At 38.3% G+C, this 22,872-nt stretch overlaps 1 protein-coding gene across 2 annotated transcripts in view; it reads right to left on the bottom strand.

Annotated features, from left to right (window-relative positions):
• svep1 (sushi, von Willebrand factor type A, EGF and pentraxin domain containing 1) overlaps positions 1–22,872 on the bottom strand; it is a 122,985-nt gene that overhangs the window by 55,231 nt on the left and 44,882 nt on the right. For both annotated transcript variants that reach the window (XM_059030318.1, XM_059030314.1), the window contains exons 4-20: positions 21,582–21,740; positions 21,048–21,227; positions 16,372–16,551; positions 11,656–11,853; positions 11,320–11,438; positions 10,708–10,837; positions 10,184–10,291; positions 9,606–9,737; positions 9,006–9,197; positions 8,306–8,427; positions 7,320–7,425; positions 6,851–7,048; positions 5,960–6,193; positions 5,457–5,618; positions 4,975–5,136; positions 4,106–4,267; positions 3,371–3,462 (exon numbers count right to left, since the gene is read on the bottom strand). In XM_059030318.1, coding sequence (XP_058886301.1) covers positions 3,371–3,462; positions 4,106–4,267; positions 4,975–5,136; positions 5,457–5,618; positions 5,960–6,193; positions 6,851–7,048; positions 7,320–7,425; positions 8,306–8,427; positions 9,006–9,197; positions 9,606–9,737; positions 10,184–10,291; positions 10,708–10,837; positions 11,320–11,438; positions 11,656–11,853; positions 16,372–16,551; positions 21,048–21,227; positions 21,582–21,740 — 2,636 coding nt within the window. The remainder of the gene's footprint in view (positions 1–3,370; positions 3,463–4,105; positions 4,268–4,974; positions 5,137–5,456; positions 5,619–5,959; positions 6,194–6,850; positions 7,049–7,319; positions 7,426–8,305; positions 8,428–9,005; positions 9,198–9,605; positions 9,738–10,183; positions 10,292–10,707; positions 10,838–11,319; positions 11,439–11,655; positions 11,854–16,371; positions 16,552–21,047; positions 21,228–21,581; positions 21,741–22,872) is intronic.

Below are 22,872 nucleotides of genomic sequence, written 5' to 3'. Positions count from 1 at the left end.
CTACCTTTCAGCAAAACAATATTCAACTGAATAACTCTCTCTCCGGCCTCCTTCAATCACCACGTGGATTCATGGAGAACGCTCTCGCCCCATCTACCGTTCCTCCTACTCGACTGCCTGGTCTTCATTTACTCACTTTTGCGAGTAAAAAATAAATAAATAAATAATTTAAAAAAAAAAAAACGGATCTCAAACCTCTTTCAACCTACAGCACCTCCACGCCTTCATCACTCACCTCAGGCTGTCTCTATGTTTAGCCCCCTCCTCTATTTAGATGCTACCTAGCGGGCATTCAGTATCAATTTCGCCTCCAATCTTTCTCCTCTCGTCTGTTCTAGAGATAGCGGATCTAGAGAGAACGCTCAGAGGTATGGAAAAAAGCCTGCTCCCCTCCTCTCCATCAAGTTAATCAATCTCTACTGACCTTCTCCTTTGTCTCATCACTGCTCTCTGGCAAGGATGCTTCAACCTATTCAACGACATCGTCATGGAAACCCTGTGCCTGACCGTCGCCTTTGGATTTCTCCGCTGTGCAGAATTCTCAACTCCATCAATTTCCAACTTCCCAGCTCTAGGCCTCAAGTGCTCAGATCTCTCTCAAATCCCCGGAAACCACTTTATCCTCCTCATCAGATCTTCAAAAACGGTCCAATTAAGCCGAGGATTCAGTATCTTCTGTCAGATCCCCTCTTCGACAGCTCCAGATCTATACTTACGAGTCACTGGTTCTCATCCCGTTTATGCACCCTCTCGTCACGGATCGGACTTTCTTCTACTATTTTTCCCCCCATTCATTCTGGATCGGAGCAGCTGCCTCCGCGGCTAGCGTAGGTATCAACACTTTGATTAAGTCTATGGGGCGCTGGATCTCTTCAGCTGTGAACTTTTATATTAGATCATCCTCTGCAGACATCGCCACAGCTCACCAAGCACTTGTTAGCTTGCCCGGAGTGGGGGGCGCCCTCTCCGCCAGGCCCACCAGAGGTTTCCTCCCTGCAGGGGGTTTTTTCCTCTCCACAGTGCGGACGGCTAATAGGCATAGGTTGTCTACTAACATCTCTTGTCTTTTCTCTTTTCTTCTAGCTTTTGTTTATGTGTGCGGCTCTGCGATCTCTTTTCTATCCCACGGTGTGGTTCTTGCGGGGAGCCGGGGGTCCTCTTTTGGGGGGAAGTGAGTCTCACTCCCCCGGCTGTCCGGGTCGGCCTCTCGTCTCAACCACTGCCGCCCGGCTGTTCCTCGCCGGCCTGAGGGGACCCCCGGCCACATCCTATTCTTCTGCTGCTTATGCGCTAAGCCTTCCAGGCCTCAACCTTGCTGTCCCATCTCCTCTCTTCTATTTCAGGTCCAGGACCATTTCAGCCCCCTCATGCAGTAGGCCGTGCCTCCACCTGCCGAGCGGGCCCCGACCGAGGGGGGGGGGGGGTTTCTCTGTTTTCGTCTCTCCTAAACGGACCCGAGACACTTTTTCCTAAGCTCTCCACGCCGCCCAGCTGCCAGCTTAGCTGCCTGAGGATGCTGCACTGAGTTGCGAAGGATCTGTCCTTTTGTCCTGTTCGTCCCCTTCCTGTCTCTTGCTCCACTAAACGCCCAGCAGCCAGAGGATGCTGCCTGACCCGTCGGGAGCGAGAGTCAGTTTGTTGTATGTTATATGTCTAAACTTTGCTCTCTCTCTCACTTTTACGTCACCCAGCAGTCGGAGGATGCTGCCTGACCTGGCGGAAAGTGTTTATATCTAATTCTTTGCTCTTCTCATGTCTCCCTCTCTACGTCGCCCAGCAGCCAGAGGATGCTGCCTGACCCGACGAGAAGGGAAAACTCTTCGTCCCCCCTATCTTGTCCTGCTATCAGTATCTAACCTCAATGTTACTAAGCACCATTCCCAAACTCCAGCCCTCAATCTCGCCATCCCTCAAACTCGTCTCACTCTTAAACTCTCAAATGTCTCGCCCCTCTCAAGCCTCCTAAGCAATCGGAAAAATCCTCTCATCTGGTCTCATTCTTAATATCTCACTCCCAATTTCGCCTCCTCTCAAGCCCTCGTAGGCAACCAGTGAAATGCATTTGCTTGAAGCAGTGTATTAAATCAAAGTTCTTACAATGAGAATGCCCAACTGTGAATATCTTTTTCTTGCTTTGTTTTATGTGTGGTGGTGCAGACCACTTAATTTGAAAATGTTTTTAGAACAGATTTTTTTTTTTCTGTTCATAGTTATGTTCTGTGGAGGCTGTGTGGTCCAGTGGTTAAAATAATGTTTTGGAACCAGGTTCCTGGCTTTAAATCCCCAAAACCTTGAGCAATTCACTTAACCTCCTTGTGCTCTGTCTTTAGGATGAGGTGTGAAACCAAGGTCCTATTCTAATGACCCTGCAACAGTAATTGTTGTTGCATAGTTCACAGCTTAGCCTCCATAAGCTGTCTTGGATAAAGGTGTCTGTTAAATAAATAAATAATAATATTATTATATACTGCTAATACAGTTATTCATTATAAATAACATGTTTAAATCAGGAAACTTGTTTTCATGTCTTCTACAATAAAATCCTTTTTATACTTTTACCCAACTCACTAAGTTATGCTTAAGTTTAAACTGAGTATAATTAAACAGCTGCTGCTGGCCATTTACAAGATTGTAATACTGTATCTGTAGTTAGGTGTGTCAGTGCTTCAGCTCTGCAGCCACACAGACCTATGTTTTGTTTGTTTTAAATAGTTCAGTTAGGTTGGAGCAGTGTGTTTAACATGCACTTCATTACTGTAATATGTCAGTAGGTGACATATTTTGTTTTATAGTTTACACTTCCTGCTCTACTTGGTTGTGGTTGTTGTTCTTTGCAAAGTATATTTCTAATTGTTTCAAGTATGTTGCTAAAGCACATTTTATGACTGCTTTTTTCAACTTTTATTCCTACATGTTCCTCTGTGGTTAAAATAATTCTATAGATGTGGAGACAGTAGGTAACGTGTATTCTTAAATTCCACAGTCTGTGCACTTGAATAAAAGAAAGATCAAGTGTAAACGCAATAATGTGATATCTTGTAACAATTGTAAGTCACCCTGGATAAGGGCGTTTGCTAAGAAATAAATAATAATAATAACCTGAAAATGATAAGGATCTCTGCTGCCATCTGGACCTATGCTGGCTTAAGTCTGAGTTGTGAATGTAAATGAGGCTTAGCAGTATAATAATTTGTATGCTATACAAAACCATGCCCCCCCCCCCCCCTCCCCCCTCCCCCTTCCGAATTAATTCTGTGGACGCCCATGCTTACATATAGACAAAATTGTAAACACAGCATATACAACATTCTTAGTTTCAATAACATTGATACCTGTCACACCAACGTGCTAAAACTCTTGTTGCACAAACCTGGCTGCTTGCTTGGTATGATTTGCTGATGTTTTCTGGGGAAACTGGAACTAGTACACTTTCTTCCTTGGGGGAGTAGCTGGAACCAAAACCTGCATATACAAAATATGCATTTATTTTTTGGATTTATTTAAAAATGTGCCTCCCCTTTAAGTTTACAATTTGTGGATTTTTTTCTGTTGCTTTGCTTAGCCTAGGCGTTACTGTATGAGATAAGAACTGGCAGGATGTGGGCTGTTAGATGTAAGGAGATTGTTGACATAGTTACCCATCCCCTTTGGTAGGCAGTGCTCATGCAGTGTTGATGGGACCAGTTACCTAGACACACCTTAAATTCTGTCAATATTGTAGCAGGTGATTGGATTAGCAACAGGTGATCGACAGATGGAGGATTTTAGGTACAATACAGGACAGGCAGGAGATATTTTGTACAAGACCATTCAGTTTCATTCAAAGGATTTTCATTTTACAAAAATTGCCTCATTTTTGCCTTCTTTTAGTAACCCTGAATGAAATGCCCTGAACTAGTGAATGTTGTTTATAGCATATTTCTGTGAAGAAATAAAGGCTGATTATTCATTGTAAAAGCTATTTTAGTGCTGTGCATGACATTTAAATGATAGTAAAAAGCATTATTAGAAGCTGTGCAATTTATGGTAAATGCAGAATATGATAAAAAAAATAATTTAAATTATAAATGTACTACAGACAGTAAATACATTTCTGGGCACTTACTTGAACAGTCCTGAATGGCAGTAGCTCCAGTGATGGTGGTTGTACCATAAAAAGGACAGGAGAGGCAGTAGGACCTGCCCGAATCAGGCTGGTAATAGTCTCTAGGACACGGATAGCAGGGCATTAACCCAGACCGGGAAAACTGCCCGGCTGGGCATAGCACTGCATAGAAGAAATAGGACAGGATATTTATTATTGCTTATTTAATATACAGATGTCGCCTCTCCACTGACCAATACAGCTTGGCCACTACAGTACATACATATTATGGGTTATTGTGAGTGATAATTGGTGGTTTATCCTGTCAGTCATGAGTTGTCTGAGCCAGTGGTCCATGATATAATGTTAACAGTAATAGTCCGGGATACAGATATCCCACTAGTTGGGCTGTCACTATGATGCCCTTTTTACATTCTGATAAACCTGCTTCTTGATATTTAATAGCCAGCTAACAAAAAGCTAACTGTTTCTCTGTCTTACATACTGCACAACTGATCACTACATGGTTCAGCTTTGTCTTTTCAAATTCCTGCTTTATTTACTAATAATTACTAGGTGGCAACACCCAGTCTGTGATTAAAATCAATCCGGAGAGTACATTGCAGCCCTTGAGTTAAGTTATTGTTTCAAAACATGTAATATAATATGTTACTTTCTCATTATGCAACATAGCCAGAATAAGGTTTATGAATTAGGATAAGACTAAACAGAAATAATGGATAATATTTTATCCCTGTGTTGTACATAGCATATTCACACATGATCATGCTAATTCTTTTGTATAATGGGTAGGGGTCTGCAGAAAAATAGTTTTTAACTTTGACACAATTAAAGCTGTAATTATGGTATTTTCATTAATTCTGACTTACCCCCACATTCAGACACACCAACAGCACCCCTGTTCACAGTAGACATGACTTCAGGGCAGGCCACACAGAATTTAGATCCAAACACAGGCTGGTATTTTCCTAATGGACATGACTCACAGGTTTCAAGACCATTGGGTGAATATGTTCCTGGCTTACATTGTGCTAAAAAGTAAAATAAAATATATTTCAATATAACACTGAAAATATTATGCCTTGGTGTGGAATAGCTATCTCTTTCCACAGTTCAGCCTTCTGTTTCCAATATTTTTTTTTTACCTTTTCAACTAAAAAAAAAGATAATGTTGTTAATGCTAATCAAATGTTCAATGGTTACCACTTCTTTAAAATCTACAGAACAATAATCAGAAATAAATTTGAAGTCATCATCTAGCTATCGTACCCAACAAGCGATGGGTTTGGAGACACTTTCAATGGCACCACTTTTTAAAATGTATAGAATTATAGAATGTGAAGGACCTTACCTTTGCATTCGGCAGCACTTCTTGAATGCATGTAAACTGTAGAGGATCCGGCTGGACAGTTCTTACATTCCAGCTGCCCTTCTTCATCCTGATAGGACCCAATCCAGCAGCTCTCACAAGCTTTATGCTCCAATGAGAAGTACGTTCCTACAGGGCAGTTCACTGTGGCAACGGGAAGACAGACACACAAGCACTTAAAAATAGGAACCTTATGAGAAAGTATGTCATAAAAGCAGGTCACTATGACTTTGTCAGAAAATGCCCATGTTCATTAAAATCAAACCACTTAATAGCTAAGCCAATCATTGACTTAAAGCCTTCATAAACCATACCAATAGCCAGAACTTGTCCAAAGTACATCGAGATATGTTAAGGAATGGCAGTGACAGGTTTCATCACATTTGAATGTACAGTTTTACATAAAAAGCTTAAAGAGGGATATATGTGTTCGTGGGCCTCAACTATATCCAGGAAGATTATAAGAATTACACAGCATTACTCACCACACATTCGACCCTTCAACACTGAGCCAGGTCTACAGAAAAGAGCTGCTTTCTCACTCTCCAGAGATTTGGTGTCAGCCACAATCATTTCTGATGCCACTTGGAAGGTATACAATGGTTCTTTATTTAAGGTCCTTTTCAGTCTGTTGGTGATGTTTTCCAGTGCTAGGAGTAGCTTATTCTGATTCTCTGCTTCTAGGGAGTTATTTTGTTCGGCTGGCAAAGGTATGCTTGCTTTAAAAACAAAATGATTCTACCATAAAACTCTACGCAAGACAAGGTACAGGTGTGTTAACCACATTGAAATACTTTAAGTGTTTAAAATGAAGATAACTATTATCTATATTAAAATACTCAGGTATTAAAGCAATCAAATATCAGTATTGTTTTAAACATTGAGGTACATTTCTGACCATTTATTTAGCTGAACAAATACAATGGATCATCAAAGCTTAAGTTTGCAAAAGGGTGTAATGCTTTGTAAATATGGTCCACTTTCACAAACAGTCATGTGCACATAGGCATAACCAAGGCATTTTGTCTTTATTATTTTTGTCTTGAGCTAGGTATGTCGAGAATGGAGTTAAATGTCTATGCTGCAACGAACAGAGAAAGGCACAATCTGTGGAGATGTGTAATTAACTCCCAGAGCAGTGGAGATCCACTGGAAACAGGTCAAAAATTCAAATAACCTAAAAATAGCTTTTGTAGGCAAGATGGGAACTTGACCAGTCCTTATTGCCAATGACTTCCTTGCGATGTGAAATACAGGTAGGCATATTGTTAATGGCACATTAAACCCACTTTACTGAAGTCCTGTATCTGAAAGGTTAGACGTGAAATCTTTTCCCTAGGATATTTCTGTTTGTTTACTAGTCTGCATTTACATACCAGTTATATTGAAAACAATGTGTATTTTCTGGTCCGTTGCTGGGGCAGCCTTCTGGCGATGCCTCTTCCTCCTCAGAGGGGCCATTTTAGGAGAGACAGTGAAGGGCTTGTTTGTGTCTGGCTGGTCATTCTGTAGCTCGGGGTAGGCATAGTCCAGTCTGCCCTGAGCACCCCAGTTTCGGCCCCAGCCACCTGGACCTATAACAGTAAAAAAAAACCAAAAAAAACACAGCTTTAATGACCTAATACAAGTACATATGTTTTATACAATATGTAAAGAAAATAGTTTTTTTAAGAACCCTAACCTACAAGAAGTTGGTAAACTTTCAGATCACAAATCAGTATTTGCCAACATTTGGTAAAACCAAACAAAACAAAAAAACTCATGAAGTGTGCGTTCACCTGTTTCCATCTAATTAGCTAATTCTTGTTAAGTAAATCACCATTAAATAGATGTGTTATAACTTACCAATGGCAAATCCATTGTCATAGTCATAGTTGTATTCTAGGCATTGTCCATGGGGCATCACTTCTAGTCTGCATGCCACATCATCATCACTGCAAAATGATGGAACCTGAAACATCAACAAAGGAATCAAAACCTTAATCAGTTAACATGCATATTGAACACATACTAAAATCTAACAAGGGGCCAATTCTCATTGGAATATATATATTTTTCCTTTCTGAATTTGCACAACAAGGTCTTCATCTGCAACACATGAAGTGATTGGGTACCATAAAGAAGCAGCAACGCAAGCGTTGTCTTTTAAATATCTGCATATTCCAAACTGAATGAAAATATTGATAGTGCTGATAAGAATGGATTTGCTGTGCTTGCTAGGGGGTCCAAGAACACCCTAAACAAATTGCAGTATGTTCAAAACTCAGCAGACAGGGGTTTGACTAGGTCTCGATTTGGTGATTATATTACCCCTGTTCTGGAATCCTTACATTGGCTTCTTGTTAAGTTGTGCATTGATTTTAAAATCTTGCTATTGACTTTTATGGCCTTGAAGATTGTGTCTCCCCCTTACATAACTGACCTTTTGTCTATTTACACCCCTAGACGCAATTTGCAGTCCACTGATGTTGGACTCTTATGTGTCCCCATGACCAGACCATGAACTGTGGGTGATTGGGCCTTCTGTTCCTATGCACCTAGGTTGTGGAATGACCTTCCCAAAGAAATGAGGGACTCTGAATCCTTGGGTGTTTTTAAATCTCACCTTAAACTGGCTTTTTTTTAGATTTATTGTTTGATATTTTTCTTATTGTCTATTTGTATTTGTGTTCTTATGTGTTCTTATGTACAGTGCTTTATAAACTAAAGATTATTATTATTATTATTATTATTATTATTATTATTATTATTATTATTAATAATAATTTGTTAACACTCCTTTAAATAACGCTGATCTGGTTTGACGTAAGCAATTGCAAATATGCTCATACCATGCTTCCAAGCGCAGAGTAAAATTTTTCAGTGAAGGTTTCGAGCAGATTGAGGTCCTCACATCTGGATGCCTTGAACAGCATCTCAAAGGGTTTGAAGCCATGGTTTGCAAAGCGGTTCACTGTGAGGCATTGGGATAAAAACAGAAAGAGGATCTGGACCCATTTAAAAAATATTTTACACAGATTCCAATTTAATCCTTAATTCCTTTGGCGATACACTCCAATTAATTACGAACATATGGCCATTTTTTGGTCTGTAGAACATGAACATGTACTGTATATGAAAAAAAAAGGTATTCAGATGTTATTCCTATGAAAATGTTTTGGAATTCATATGAATTTTGTTGGTGAGGATTTTACACTTTCAACTGTAACTTACTTTTGATTTTAACACCTTTGGAAAGAGGTGCAACAAAAAGATATTTCGACCCTATGGTTTCTATAACACACAGGTCACAGTCAGGTACTTCTGATATTCCTCCAGTTAACCCATGTTGTATATCTCCAATGCATGTCTGCACAGCTCTACCTTTTGCATGAGAGAGGCTGAACAGTGGACAGCCCAGTAGGTGGTGCTAAAGAACTATCAATGTTATTTAATTGTAATGGGTCATTACAGTATTGTGGTATACACGTGTCCCTATTGCATTTAGTCTAAACCCAGTACAATGTTTAAAAAGCAGGTAATTATACTTACAAGAGCAGTCTGGCCACTCTGCAGAGTAAGGAGGTTTCCACACTCCATCATGGGCACAGAGATAGCTGTGAGTTGGCTCATCTGTGAAACCATAACCATCCATGCAGTACAGAGTGCAGTTCACACCCGATTCCTCTTCAGTGCAGGAAAACTCCCCATTTACTGGGTTAAAGGGCTGCTCACAAGCCGATCCTAGTTGTAAAAGGATAAAAGGACATTTTAGTTAATATAATGACCTTTTTAACTACACTTGCCCTATGCAGCTATGAAGCTAATGTAAAAGGGCTACCCTAGTGAAGAAACAATACAAATAGACCAATCATCGTCTCAGGATATTGTACTCACTGAAAAACACTGGAGAATAAACAAGTAAAGGCTTCTTCAAGTTTACACTATAAAATAATTAAAATTTGGCATAACTAATGTGAAGCAACATTAGCGTATTTTGGAGCGAGTTTCAGAAGGTTGAGTTTTGTTTCGGTACTTCATTTAGGCGACACCATGAAGGCATCCTTTCCATATTTATTGAAATCGATAATAATTTATAGGGTGGATTACAGCATACTTAAAAAAAGTCATTTTTGAAAATCCAATACATACCTCTAATGATGACGTGTATATCACAAGTCCTGTTGTTGCCTGATGGATCAGTAGCGGTGTAGTGAACAACCGTCTCTCCACGGGGGAACAAGTCTCCAGGAGAATGAGATTCTGTGATGGTCAGAGGAGCCCCTGTCATGCAAGCACATTGTTCATTATTATAGTACATGGTGAATGCTCAGGTTGGAGGGCTTTTTCTCTTAGTTTTGGTTTACACCCGTTCTTTTTTTCATTCATTTTACATTTCTTTTAAAGATGACATTCATGCATACAGACATACATTTTGTTTTAAAAGCATTTAAAATACATTTAAAATTATAAAAGCTGGAACAGCAGCTAAAATAAACCACAATATGCCACGAAGTAAACCTATGCTATAATATAAGTGTGATATGGCATAACCATAGCACAGGAGACAGTATGTCACCATTACAAATGATATGTTATGGTCTAACTGTGGTTAAAAATGGTGTATGGAATATTCCCCACAGTGACGTACAATATCCTTTGGCACATATCCGTAACAGCTGTGGTCTTTTCCTAATGAAAACACATTTCCCTTTTAGTAAAAGCAATACCTGAATTATCAGAGAACTGTGGTACCTCCCACTCTGCAGTGAGCTCACTCTCCACTGTCTGGAAGGGGGGAGGTGATCTGCACCTATCAATGACAGGGGGCTCTGTGTCTAAAAGACAAATAGACATATCAAAGGTATGGAAACATGTTTTTTTTTTATTTTATTAGCTGTCTGTACTAGATATGAATCACTTACAGAGTCACTTACAATAGGGCCTTGGTTTTACGTCTCATCCATTTTTTAATTTTTTTTTTATGAAGACTCCATGTAGTCTGTCCAATTGCTCCAGTCTACAGTCACGAAACAGATTTATGCCACAAGTTGATGCTATTGACCACACCACTTGTCTGGTAAAAATTCATCAACTGGACACCAAGCAGTATTTTCTCCAAGATGTGAGTAACAACAATCATAGTCAAAAAACCTTATGACAGTTCTGGTATTACGGTAATAAACCATTCAGATATCTTATATAGTCCAGGTCTACATAGACTATTATTTATTTAAATTAAACTTTCACGTACCAATCACTTTCACGATGAAAGAGCAACTGTCCCTGTTTCCTGATCTGTCAGTAGCTGTGTACGTGATCTTTACTTCTCCAATGGGGAAAGGGTGAGGGGGGATGAATGTTGGAGTAACTTGAATGGATACCTTGAGTTCACAATAGAAACACAGAGTTATTAAGTTGTGAGAGTACACTGTGGAAGTAATATCAACATACTCACAAAGCATTTACCAGAATTAGCATGAAAAAATGAATGTGCATGTAGTCATCTAACCTAGCAATAAGGTAAATGCTTTGTGAATATGATAAAGGGCAGATCTCTATGGTCATCAAAATGTAATTAATGTATTTTTTTTTTCTTTTAATTTAGTATTTAACAATATATATTGTGTGTGACTTATGTTGGGTTACTTTTCCTTTTTTAGACCCATAGGTCTAACATTTTATATTTTGACCAATAGATCATCTTATAAATCCGTCCTTAAATAAATAAAAGGGATAATTATATATATATTTTTTTTACTTAGTTGATTCCTAATAAATTAAGCATAGTTGCCTTTTTCTATTATGGTGTATGTATAGGTCATAGGATCACAATTTATTAGACAAAAACACAGTCAAACCTTACCTCTTCTCCAGAGTTATCTCTGGCATTGGGAATGATCCAGCTTATACTGGCTGAGCTTTGATGTTCCATTGTTTCAGTCACAATATCCTTAGGGCAATTAATTTGAGGTGGCTCAGTATCTATGTTTTCAATAAATAAACATTATTTATGAAAGACAGACTAGTTTTAAAATAATGATTAAGAGAGATACAATTATTTTACCAACTGTTATTTGTTTTAATAAAAAAAAGCATTTTTACTTTTACATTTTAATTTTTAAATAAAGTTTTTAAAATGCTGTGCAAGTAGTACCTTCCAAAAAAAGAAGCATATCTACAGTAAAATAATGCAGTGTACCTCTACATTTGGCTTTGTGGGCATTTTTGCTCCATTTTCCAGAGGTCAAACATTGAACTTCTCCTGTCACCCCTGAAAGACTGTATCCATGGACACAGCTGAGTCGACATACATCCCCTGCCTTCACTTCCTCTTCTCCACAGGTAGGGGGCAGAATTACCACATTTTTAGGCCTCTGTAGTGTGGGACAGTGGATTTCTGGAAGGAAAATACAATGGATGTGAGGTAGAAGATTCATTAACTCTGACCCTCTAAAAACAGCCAATTCTTAAATAAACAACAACAAAGGTATATATTTCTGGATACACAATTAAGAAATTGACCCCAATGACTCCTCTATTCTAAGCCTCTAGGTCTACATCTGGGGGTTTGTCTGTAACATTGAAGCAGGACTCAGGAAGAACAGATTTTTTCTTCCATTTTCTGCACCCTCCAAACAAGGTGTAAAGACCATTGTGAGATAATTTGTGATTTATAAATAGTGTTGTTTTTATTATGATGAAAGCTCCCAGACATTCTCTACACATAAACTTGGCTCAGTTATCCACAAATTGAATGACATAGAAACTACCACAAGAAGGGAGAAGTCTGTGGTTTTCACTGAAGAAGCATGTATTAAAACATCTGTGTATGAGTGGTTGGTTGAGTTTGGGTGGGTAGTGCCAAATTGTCAATGAATCAGCTTCATCAGAAAAAAATAAAAATAAAGCATTTGTTAACACTGTCTGAACATGTTACCTTTAGTAGTCACTTTGAGTATACCTGAGTAAAACCTAAATTACACCGTGTGACAATTATTTTTTTTTTGGTTCCTGGGTAGTAAGTGTTATTTCCTAATTGCTTATGCCTCAAAAGTACAGAAAATGGCTATTATTCCCCACAAACTTTGCTTTTGTGACCAGGACAGTGATATTTTGAAATGTACCTGTTTTCCAGAACATTCCAGATAGATTCAGTGCTGAGTAAACTTGGAGTAACTTCTAGAACTTTCTAGAACTTTCCAGTAATATAAATAGTAGTATAAATACAGGGGCCTTAAGCCCACCAGTTCAGTTTAGTTCCAGCTGCCTGAGTGGATACATATCTGCATTTTTCTGAGATGGCATCAATGTGACCAGTCTGTTCGAGGCAATCGGAATCGCCTGTAACCAGAATGAGTGGCGCCTCTTCATTGACAGCTCATCCAGGAGCCTCAAAGCCGTGCTGCTCCATAATGGTAACAAGTACCCGTCTCATCCTCTGGCTCACTCGGTGCACCTCAAAGAGGATTACAACAGCATCAAAACCTTGCTGAACGCCTTGAAGTATGATGAGTACGGCTGGGAGGTCATAGGAGACTTCAAAATGGTGGCATTCCTGATGGGTCTCCAAGGCGGTTTTACCAAGTTTCCCTGCTATCTTTGCCTTTGGGACAGCAGGGACACCAAGGCGCACTACCACAGGCGGGACTGGCCACAACGGACCGAGTTCTCTGTGGGGAGGAACAACGTCAAGTGGGAGCCACTGGTGGACCCCTGGAAGGTGCTGATGCCACCACTGCACATCAAATTGGGCCTTATGAAACAATTTGTCAGAGCTCTAGATAAGGAGTCGGCAGCCTTCAAGTACCTTCAAGACTTCTTCCCTAAGCTGTCTGAGGCAAAGGTCAAAGCCGGTGTCTTCGTCGGACCACAGATAAAGAAGATCCTGGAGTGCAATGAATTCCCCAAGAAGCTCACTAGTAAGGAGAAAGCGGCTTGGAACAGCTTTTTCACAGTGGTTTGGGGCTTCCTGGGTAATCACAAGGCCGAAAACTATGTGGAGCTGGTTGAGACTCTGGTGAAGAACTATGGCACAATGGGCTGTAGGATGTCCCTCAAAGTCCATATCCTTGATGCTCATCTTGATAAATTCAAGGAGAACATGGGAGCGTACTCGGAGGAGCAAGGCAAGCACTTCCACCAGGATATACTGGACTTTGAACGCCGCTACCAAGGACAGTATAACGAGTACATGATGGGAGACTACATTTGGGGGCTGATTCGTGAAAGTGATTTACAGTATAATCGTAAATCTCGAAAAACTACTCACTTCTAAATCTTTTGTAGTCATTTTTGTATTACTTTAGTATAAATACATGTTAATTTGGATTCATATGTTGTTTTTTGACTTTATGTGAACGAAGAGACACAAATTCGCCCGTTTTCTCACTGGAAATAGGTAAATTTCAAAAAATCACTGTCCTGGTCACAAAAGCAAAGTTTGTGGGGAATAATAGCCATTTTCTATACTTTTGAGGCATAAGCAATTAGGAAATAACACTTACTACCCAGGAACAAAAATTGTGTTACATAGTGTTATCAACAACAATTACCACACATCACACACGACTGCCTGTAACATGCTTGCATGCACTTTGACAGTAAATTGCCAGAATAATGGAAGGGCACTGTCACTCAACTTTTGTTCATGGTGTGTACAGCTATGGACAAAGGTGTTGCATCACCCTATAGGATTAACTAATTTTGCTTCATAAAGTCAAATGAAATGTGCTGAGTAATGTTACGTTAACATATTGATTACATACCGCTTTGTTGTTTTTCATATACTTAACAAAAAACTGACAAAAATTTAAAAAATTGACATTTTGAAATCTAACATGAAATACTGTACTACATTATGGCTTCCAGTAGACATTTGCGATATCAATTTGTAGTTTGTTTGATTACATGAAGTCAAATAAAATATCTCAATTATGGTCATATAGTTTTATTTTTTTCAATTATATCTCAATCCTAAAATTGTAGGTCATGCAAAACTTTTGGCCATAGCTGTAGTTAGTTCGACATTCACTAATAGATGGCTTTTTGAAACTCTCCGATTCATCCAGAAATTCGCCTTGACATTTGGGCAAATACTTGTACTTGCCCTTTTCTTTCCTGCCGCAGCCCAGCACATATATCAAGAGCTCAGTGTCCACCTTTTCTAACCAGCACAAACTTGTTTTACATAATAGTTTGAAAAAGAAGAGCAATGATATAACACTTTCGGATGTGATTTACTAAATGTTCTTGTAAAATGCAGACCATATGTTGAGCTACACCGGTATAACTGACAGATTTTATAATACATGTGTCATGCATGGTTGCAGATTTGCAGCGACACAGGATCTAAACAGTATTTTATTGGGCAATCAGGTTTACTCAGATAGTTTAAATATGCTTAAAACATGTTCTGAATAGTGTTAATACAATGATTTTACAGATTTGACCCATTTAGTGTATTGAATACAATAATACAATTATTGTATAGAATTATATATGTTAGCCATATTCCTTTTTCAACTTTCCTTTATGAAGAGACGTCATTGATACTCTGAATGGCACAGGTTGGAATCTGTAGTTACTGTAGGAATTGACATGTTTGACCCGATGACCATTTAGTAAACATGAAGCTTAACCAAAGTGGTGGATTCAAGACTGGCATACAAGGCAAAGGCTGCGGTTGAGGCCAGAAGCCTTAGGTCTTGCATGAGGCAACCACCCTCAAGGCACAGCTGAGGCAAAGACCTCAGCAACTCCCAATAACAGTTTAGGAGAAATAAAAGTCCTCCAATCCTACCAACAAGCAATTTTCCTTCCCCATGGAACTCCCAGCCAAGATTGCTTACTTGGCACCAGCAGAACACAAACCTCCACTCCCTGACTGCATGACTCTCCCTGCACATCACTCGAGGTTCTCAGAACACGAACCTCCACTCCCTGACTGCATGACTCTCCCTGCACACCACTCGAGGTTCTCAGAACATGAACCTCCACTCCCTGACAGCATGACTCTCCCTGCACACCACTCGAGGTTCTCAGAACACTAACCTCCACTCCCTGACTGCATGACTCTCCCTGCACACCACTCGAGGTTCTCAGAACACGAACCTCCACTCCCTGACTGCATGACTCTCCCTGCACACCACTCAAGGTTCTCAGAACACGAACCTGCACTCCCCGACAGCATGACTCTCCCTGCACACCACTCGAGGTTCTCAGAACACGAACCTGCACTCCCTGACAGCATGACTCTCCCTGCACACCACTCGAGGTTCTCAGAACACGAACCTGCACTCCCTGACTGCATGACTCTCCCTGCACACCACTCGAGGTTCTCAGAACACGAACCTCCACTCCCTGACTGCATGACTCTCCCTGCTGCCTCCAACAACAATGCTGCTGGTTTTCTGTATCTAAAGTAGCCATGCTATAGTCAGTGTTATAGGAGGGAGCATTATTTTGTTTTCGGTTTCATTCCCCCACTGTTTTAAATACCCGGAATTATGTTGAAAAATAACAGAGTTAAGGAAAGTTTTACAGCCCATTTCTTATAATCACTACAGGGTATTCTTGTAACCCTTAAAGTGGTTGGACATTTCAGGCTCCTTTATAGGAAGCCCCTTCCATGCTAGTTGCTGTCACTGTTCACTCCTGTGTCCCATGTTGGCTGTTGAGCTCTGTGGATCCCTCATACCAAGCAAGCTGGAGCTGACCTCACTATCCAGCAAACTACCAAACAGCAAAATCCAAAAAATGTTTTGCCTTCTAGCACGGATGACATTAAATTGAACTTGTCTGAATAGCACAGGCTAGGACCTATTCAATGAGGTAATCCTCAGTATACTGCTTAGAAGTTATTCCTCACGGCTAAAGAGTGTTTTGCCTCATATAATCTCGACTGAGTCCAACCTACCAACACACTGAGGCTCTGGAACATCCCACTGAGTGTTCACCTGACAGGTTAGTCTCGAGCTTCCTTCTAGACGATAGCCCTCTTCACAGGTCACCTGACACACTGTTCTGTATGATGTGTCACTAGCTGAGCAGTTAATGTGGCCGTGTACAGGTCTATAGAGTCTTGGACACATGCGAACTATGGACAGAAATAAACAAAGATGTGGAATTAGAGTGGTGAGCTGGTTTGGTTCTCTCAAATGCAGTAAGAACAGGTGCAGTAATAGTATTACAAACTCTTACAAAAATCTTATATGGTTTTAAACGAAAGTTTTATTGATGGAACATGTGAGGAATGGCAGCCAATGAAAATAAATTACGAATATGTAACATTTGTATGATATTATCAGATTAAAAATACATAACAATGAGTGCAAAACAACATAAAAATATAAATAAAATACAAAAACAAGTTCTTGAAGTAATAAATACTCAGATAACTTTAAGGATGTACTTTTTAAAATGGATTTCTTCACACAAAGTAAAGGTCAGTGTCTCCCTTAGAAAATGTGCACTGTAGGTACTGCAACTGAAAAATATGCTATTTTCTCAAAACATGAAACATGAATTTAACACGTTTATATTAGTGTTTAAAGGCTTTTCCATAAAAAAGACAAGTAAAAAAAAAAAAAAAAAGATTATAATACGCCTCTGATCACAGTAAAAAATATTTTGGAACATACCAGTACTGTATGTTTTACTTGGAATATGCTCAATTAAACTATCCTTATTACTATTAAATTAAAAAAATAATATTACTTAAAAATAATATTCTTGATCTTAATATATGCAATACTAAAGTTGCAGACAAAAGTATTGGCACTCTCTGCTTATACCATAATTCAAGGTAACAGATTACGGACAAGCATTTAGTAAACTTGAACCACTCTTTTTTATAAAACAAGCAAAATACAAATGTCTAGTAATTTAACAAATAACCTTTATCAAATAACAAACACAATTATTTGATTTAAAGTATTTGTTTATGACAAAAATGTTGGCATCTTTGTTTTCATATTTTGTGTGCCTTCCTTTTGCTTTTATTACAGCTTTCAGATGCTTATGATAATTCCTAACCAGTATATTACATATTGTTGGTGAAATCTGGGCCCATTCTGTCTTGCATATCTCCTTCAGCTCAGACAGATTGGATACACAATGCTTGGCTACAGTCCAAAGCACTTTCATTAGATTGAGATCTGGTGATTGCAAAGGCCATTCCAGAACTTTTATCTTTATTATTTCTTCAAGAATTCCAGAGTTGACTTAGCCGTTTGCTTTGGGTCACTGTCGTTGGAAGATAAACTCTGTACTTTGCAGAATGTTTAGATACATGGCTGCATTCATTGTATCTTTAATCACATAAATGTCTCCAGTCCCTGAAATGCTAAAACACCCCCATATTATGATCAAACAACTCCATGTTTAATTGTAGGTACTGTACAAGGTTTTCTTCATTGAAGGCTTTCCCTTTTTTTCTATAAACATACTTTTTGGGTAAAAGTTCTATTTTAGTGTAATATTTCTTGACAAATTTTAGATGGTTTGTTTTATTAATTTTCTTTAAAAGTGGTTTGCAGCGAGGTCCACCTGTATACAACTCTTCTGTGTTCAGGTGCCTTTGGACAGCTCTTTTATGCATTATTATGCCTGATGCTTCTAAATCTTTCTTTTTTTTTTTTTTTTTAGCTGGTCGGACGATTTTCCTACCTGCTGTACCAGTAATTTGTTTGGACGTCCACTTCTTTCAAGTGTTTCAGGTGAATTTGCTCTGTGGCACTTCTTGATTATTACTCTGATTGGGGATTTTGGTATTGCACATTCCTCTGATACTGTTCTGTAGCCATTTCCTTTGTTGCAGTTTACTACAAGTGATTTTCTCAAACATGAATCCAGCTGCTTTGTCTTGACCATCATCTGCTGTGTGCCAAAACGTTCTTCTTCAACAGATGTTGGAAATAATGACCTTGTTTTTTGGCTATTGACTTAATTACTGTGTAATGGTTTTCAATCAATGAATATATTTTTTAATTAGCTCTATAATACTTTTATAGACTTGTAATGTAAAAGTGCCAATACTTTTGTCATGAACAAATATTTGAAATTGCTAAGTGCTTTTGTTTGTTTATAAAATGTTTGCTAACCTACCAGAAATTGTGCAGTAGCTAATGTTCACTAAATTCTTGTATTTAACAAGTTTTCTTGACTAATATTACATCCCCTTATATTATATTTTTAAGCAGCTGTACAGCTAATAGAGCTAAAGCAACATGTCATATAAAAAGCCATGGATTAAAATTTTAAAAAAACCTATACCACCTCCAATAAATACACTTGCAGAAGCTGCATACAGCAAACCTTATTTTATTCACATGCCAACAATTTTCTTATTTTTATTTATTGTTTTGTCTTATACGGTACTCAATACAGCAGGTTTTTTAGAAAGTCTCCTTCCAATCTCCTATTTAAGTGTTTTAATCCTCAATCTGGTGCTGTGTTCCATTTAGCTTTTTAGAGTCATTGTCTTTATATACTTCACTTACTTTCAGTGTAAGGGTGTTAATTTAAGTTCTTCCATAACTTGTAACCATATATACACAATTAGTCCAACTTGTAAATAGTGTTAGCATTAGCAGGTCTTGTATTAGGAGTTGTTATTATTACTGTCTGGAACTGTTTTGAGTTTGAGGTACACTGTGTATCACACCAGCATTTTTGAATGTGTGGGGGGTGCTTCTGCCACTCTCGATTTTATTTAAAGAAAGTCAAAATGATTCATGGTCTGCCAGAGTACCACTAAATTTCCAGTAGCTGTTTACTTTACATTTACTTTGAAAACATATGCAAGCAATCTTTTGGATCAAATTGCGGAAACTCCAAGCCTACTCGGTGACTATTATTTCATTTCAGTGACTTTTTAAAAAGCAATATACAAGAAAAAAACAGCTATGCTTTCATAGAAAATAAACACACAGTTATATGAAAGGAAGAAAGCAATAAATAAAATGTAAGCAACTCCAGGACCTGGGGAAAGACAAAAATATGCAAGTATGCTACACTGTGAACCACTCTTGTCATTAGGGTTGCCACCTGGCCCCATAATTCAGGAACACTTTGGGACGGGTCAGGGTTTTTAAGTTGCCCTTAAACTGAAAGCAATAAACACATGAATTGAGTGCTAAACACTTGCTTTATTTATACTGCTTCTTAATTATCCAAATCATTGTGATAATACAAATCTTACAAAATAAAAAAGCATCTTGAATAAATATGTTTGTAGGTTTATTCAAAATACTTTTTATTTTGTAAAATTAGTATTTCAGTTCTCAGTATTTAAAAGTTGCTATTTATATCCTGTTAATTAGTAATATATAGCCCTAATTCACACTGACTCTCCCAATTAAATAATAACACTGATCAGGTGTTCACGCTGTCTGGTGTCAGGAATAGTGAACAGCTGGTCAGTATTAATGATTTGAGCGGGAGAAGGCGATATACTGTTAGAAACTATAAAGAAACTTTAAAATATACAGTATATATTTTAAAACTATTAATAAAATAAATAAATATTGATGATAGTACTTATTTATTTATTTAATTTGTTAAAAGCTATTATTGTATTGTCATGCTGCCTTGAGATAACTAATCAACAGAATCAATTTAGCGAAGGTTTAACACTCAGTTCACGTGTTGATTTCCTTCACTTTGAAGGCAAATTCAAAATCCTGTTCTGTCTCCCAGAATTATGGGGCCAGGTGGCAACCCTACTTGTCATGAATGAAGCAATGTGGGGTTTATGACCAATATTTAGACCGCTTTTCATCTTTAGCTCAGGCCTATTATGCCTGATAAGCCCTAAATCTAGTAATCCCTTCTAGGAATCAAATTAGTTGGTTTCTTCCTTTCTTGTGCTATGGTTGCCTGTCACCCAGGCTGCCAGGGATTATGGACTATGGTAGGCCTAAAATATATTAGAGTACAAATAAACACTTCATTTTTTTGGCTACTGGAACACATGTATGGGTTAGTTTTCATTGACTTGGTAAATCTTCTGCCCCTCAATACAGTACACGATTGGCAGCATTCAAAAAACTAATTTTGCATCAGTGAAAAAAACACACGTAAAAACAAAAATGTGAATGGATTATATAATAATTCAGTATTGTATTTTAAAGAATGCAGCATGCATATGGTGCTTAACAAAAGAAACTGAGCAGGCACAAATGTCATCTTTTGAAGGTCATTAGATGAGCTCATGTTGCTAAGCAGGGAGCAACATGGTAAAAAAAAGCACAGGCCAGCATGATGGCAATGTAAACAGGCTAACTGGATAGTTGATTGATATAGAGAATGTGTGATTAATTATAAACATATTTGTGTAATTTCTCACTGAATGTGTAGAGCTGTCATCATTAAGGTTTCCTCACAAGTAAGTCAAAACAGACATACACTGCTAAGATCCAAAGGCAGGCTTCAAAAAACGTGTTCAGGTGCACAGATCTTGCATGATAAAGTGAAATGTTCAGATTTATAATACATCATGAAAAAGGGTCAACCACTGTACACTCAGTCTGTGACTTCAGTGAAAATGTGACGCATGTATGATGTATAGAATAAGAAAATGTAAATCCTTACCTCTGCATGTTGGTTCAGATCCTGACCACTCACCACTGGGTTGGCACAGTCGTATGCTGCTTCCAACTAAATCAAAACCCAGCTTACATCGGATTCCGCAAGCTGCATTGAAGTGGTTATTGCAGACGTTCTGGATAAAAAAGCCATTTTCTGGTGGCTGAATCTCTGGGCAGTGAACCACTATTCATCGAAAGAAAGACTCGGATTCAAAGGTTCACATTGAAAATATTGAATGATATTGTTTCAAATAGAAAAATCAATTCAACAATAAAGTTTCTATTTATTAAGTTTTGATTCATTATACTGTAAACTCTCGCTAATCCGAACCCTGGTAGTTCTAGACTGACATATCATTCGAACCATGGAATGGATGTTAACAGCAGCAATGGTAAGGCTTTTTAGTAAGGTATAGATTTAGATCAGCACTAAACAGGGTTAGGGCTAACTGGTCCACATGTACAAGTGTCTACTCTACCTGCATTTTACAGTTTTATGTCGTCCCCATATTTTCATTATTATTGTCACAAGACCTACCTTCACATGACTGGCCTGCTGCACTGTAGCCATCTTTACAAACACAGTCCTCGACAGTAGTGCTTCCAGGTGGAGAGGTGTGATGCTTGTCAGGGCAGGGAATGCAGGAGCCCATTCCCCCCGGTGTACTTTCAGGCTTGTATGTGCCTGATGGGCAAGCTGGGTTAACCAACAGAAAGAACAAATTAATGCATAAGGAGTGAAGGATGTTTCTAAAAAAAAAAAAAAACACATTCCCTCACACATTATGTATGGTTTTCCTGCCAACATTTCTCTCCAAGGTCTTCAAACTCTTCGTCTGTTTTGTTCACATGCCCTGACAAAACTTTCCAAGTAAAACATCAACCTGAGAATCCTACTTGGTCTCAGAGTGAAGCCTTTTTCTATCTATCTAAGATTTCTATACAATCCTTTTCATCACTGCACCACATGTGCAGTAGACTTTTTTAGTTAGATTGATAAGTGAGACAGAGGATATAGATGGACCATTCAGAACAGGCTGCTGTAAACCATTTTAATTATAACTGTAACCATTCTGTTGATGTCAATTAGTCACTTGCATACAGTATTCTTTTTTGTTAGAGCTCCGGGGAACACTTCTAACTATTTTTTTTAAAGGCTTGATGCTGAACCCTTGCACTGATCATCTGCTACCCTATTTTCAGATGTAATTTTGAAAATACTGTGATAGATATTAGTTTAATGGGTTGTTACCATTAATTAATTTTATAATACATACAGACCAGACCAAATTAATTAAATACACATAAAACAGAAATGTTGACAGTGAGAAGGACTGAAATTATTTTTAGGAGCATGTGAAGATTGCAGGCTTTAGAGGTCATGAAAGCTCAATATGATTAATTTCCGTTATGCATATACTGTATTACATACCATATTGTGCGTGGCAGACAATATAAGCACATATTAAGGATGAAAAATAGGTAACCCCTTTCCTAGTATAGACTGTACAGGAATTTTGGATATTTGCATGTTGCTATCACCTGATACTTCACAAATTTTACATTAAAATGACTAGTGGGCTGACGCTTAAATTAATTTCTGTGATTGCTGTATACTTTTTTTGTCATGTCAAAATTGTTTCTCTAACATTCCGCTCCTGCTTTAGAAAGTAGTTTCCAGTCAAAGCATGTACTGTTAAATTTTTCTTTGCCTCTCAACCATGAAGAATGTTTATAATTCTGTCAGGAGTGTGTAACTGTGTGCTGTTTGAAGGGAGATTATACACTGAGACAGTATGAGTGATGCGACAGCACATTTATTTTGACAG

This window comes from Acipenser ruthenus, chromosome 1 (genome assembly GCF_902713425.1).
Source record: "Acipenser ruthenus chromosome 1, fAciRut3.2 maternal haplotype, whole genome shotgun sequence".
In the NCBI taxonomy this organism is placed as follows: domain Eukaryota; kingdom Metazoa; phylum Chordata; class Actinopteri; order Acipenseriformes; family Acipenseridae; genus Acipenser; species Acipenser ruthenus.
Note: the sequence above shows the minus strand (reverse complement) of the source record. Positions and strands in the feature narration are given on the sequence as shown.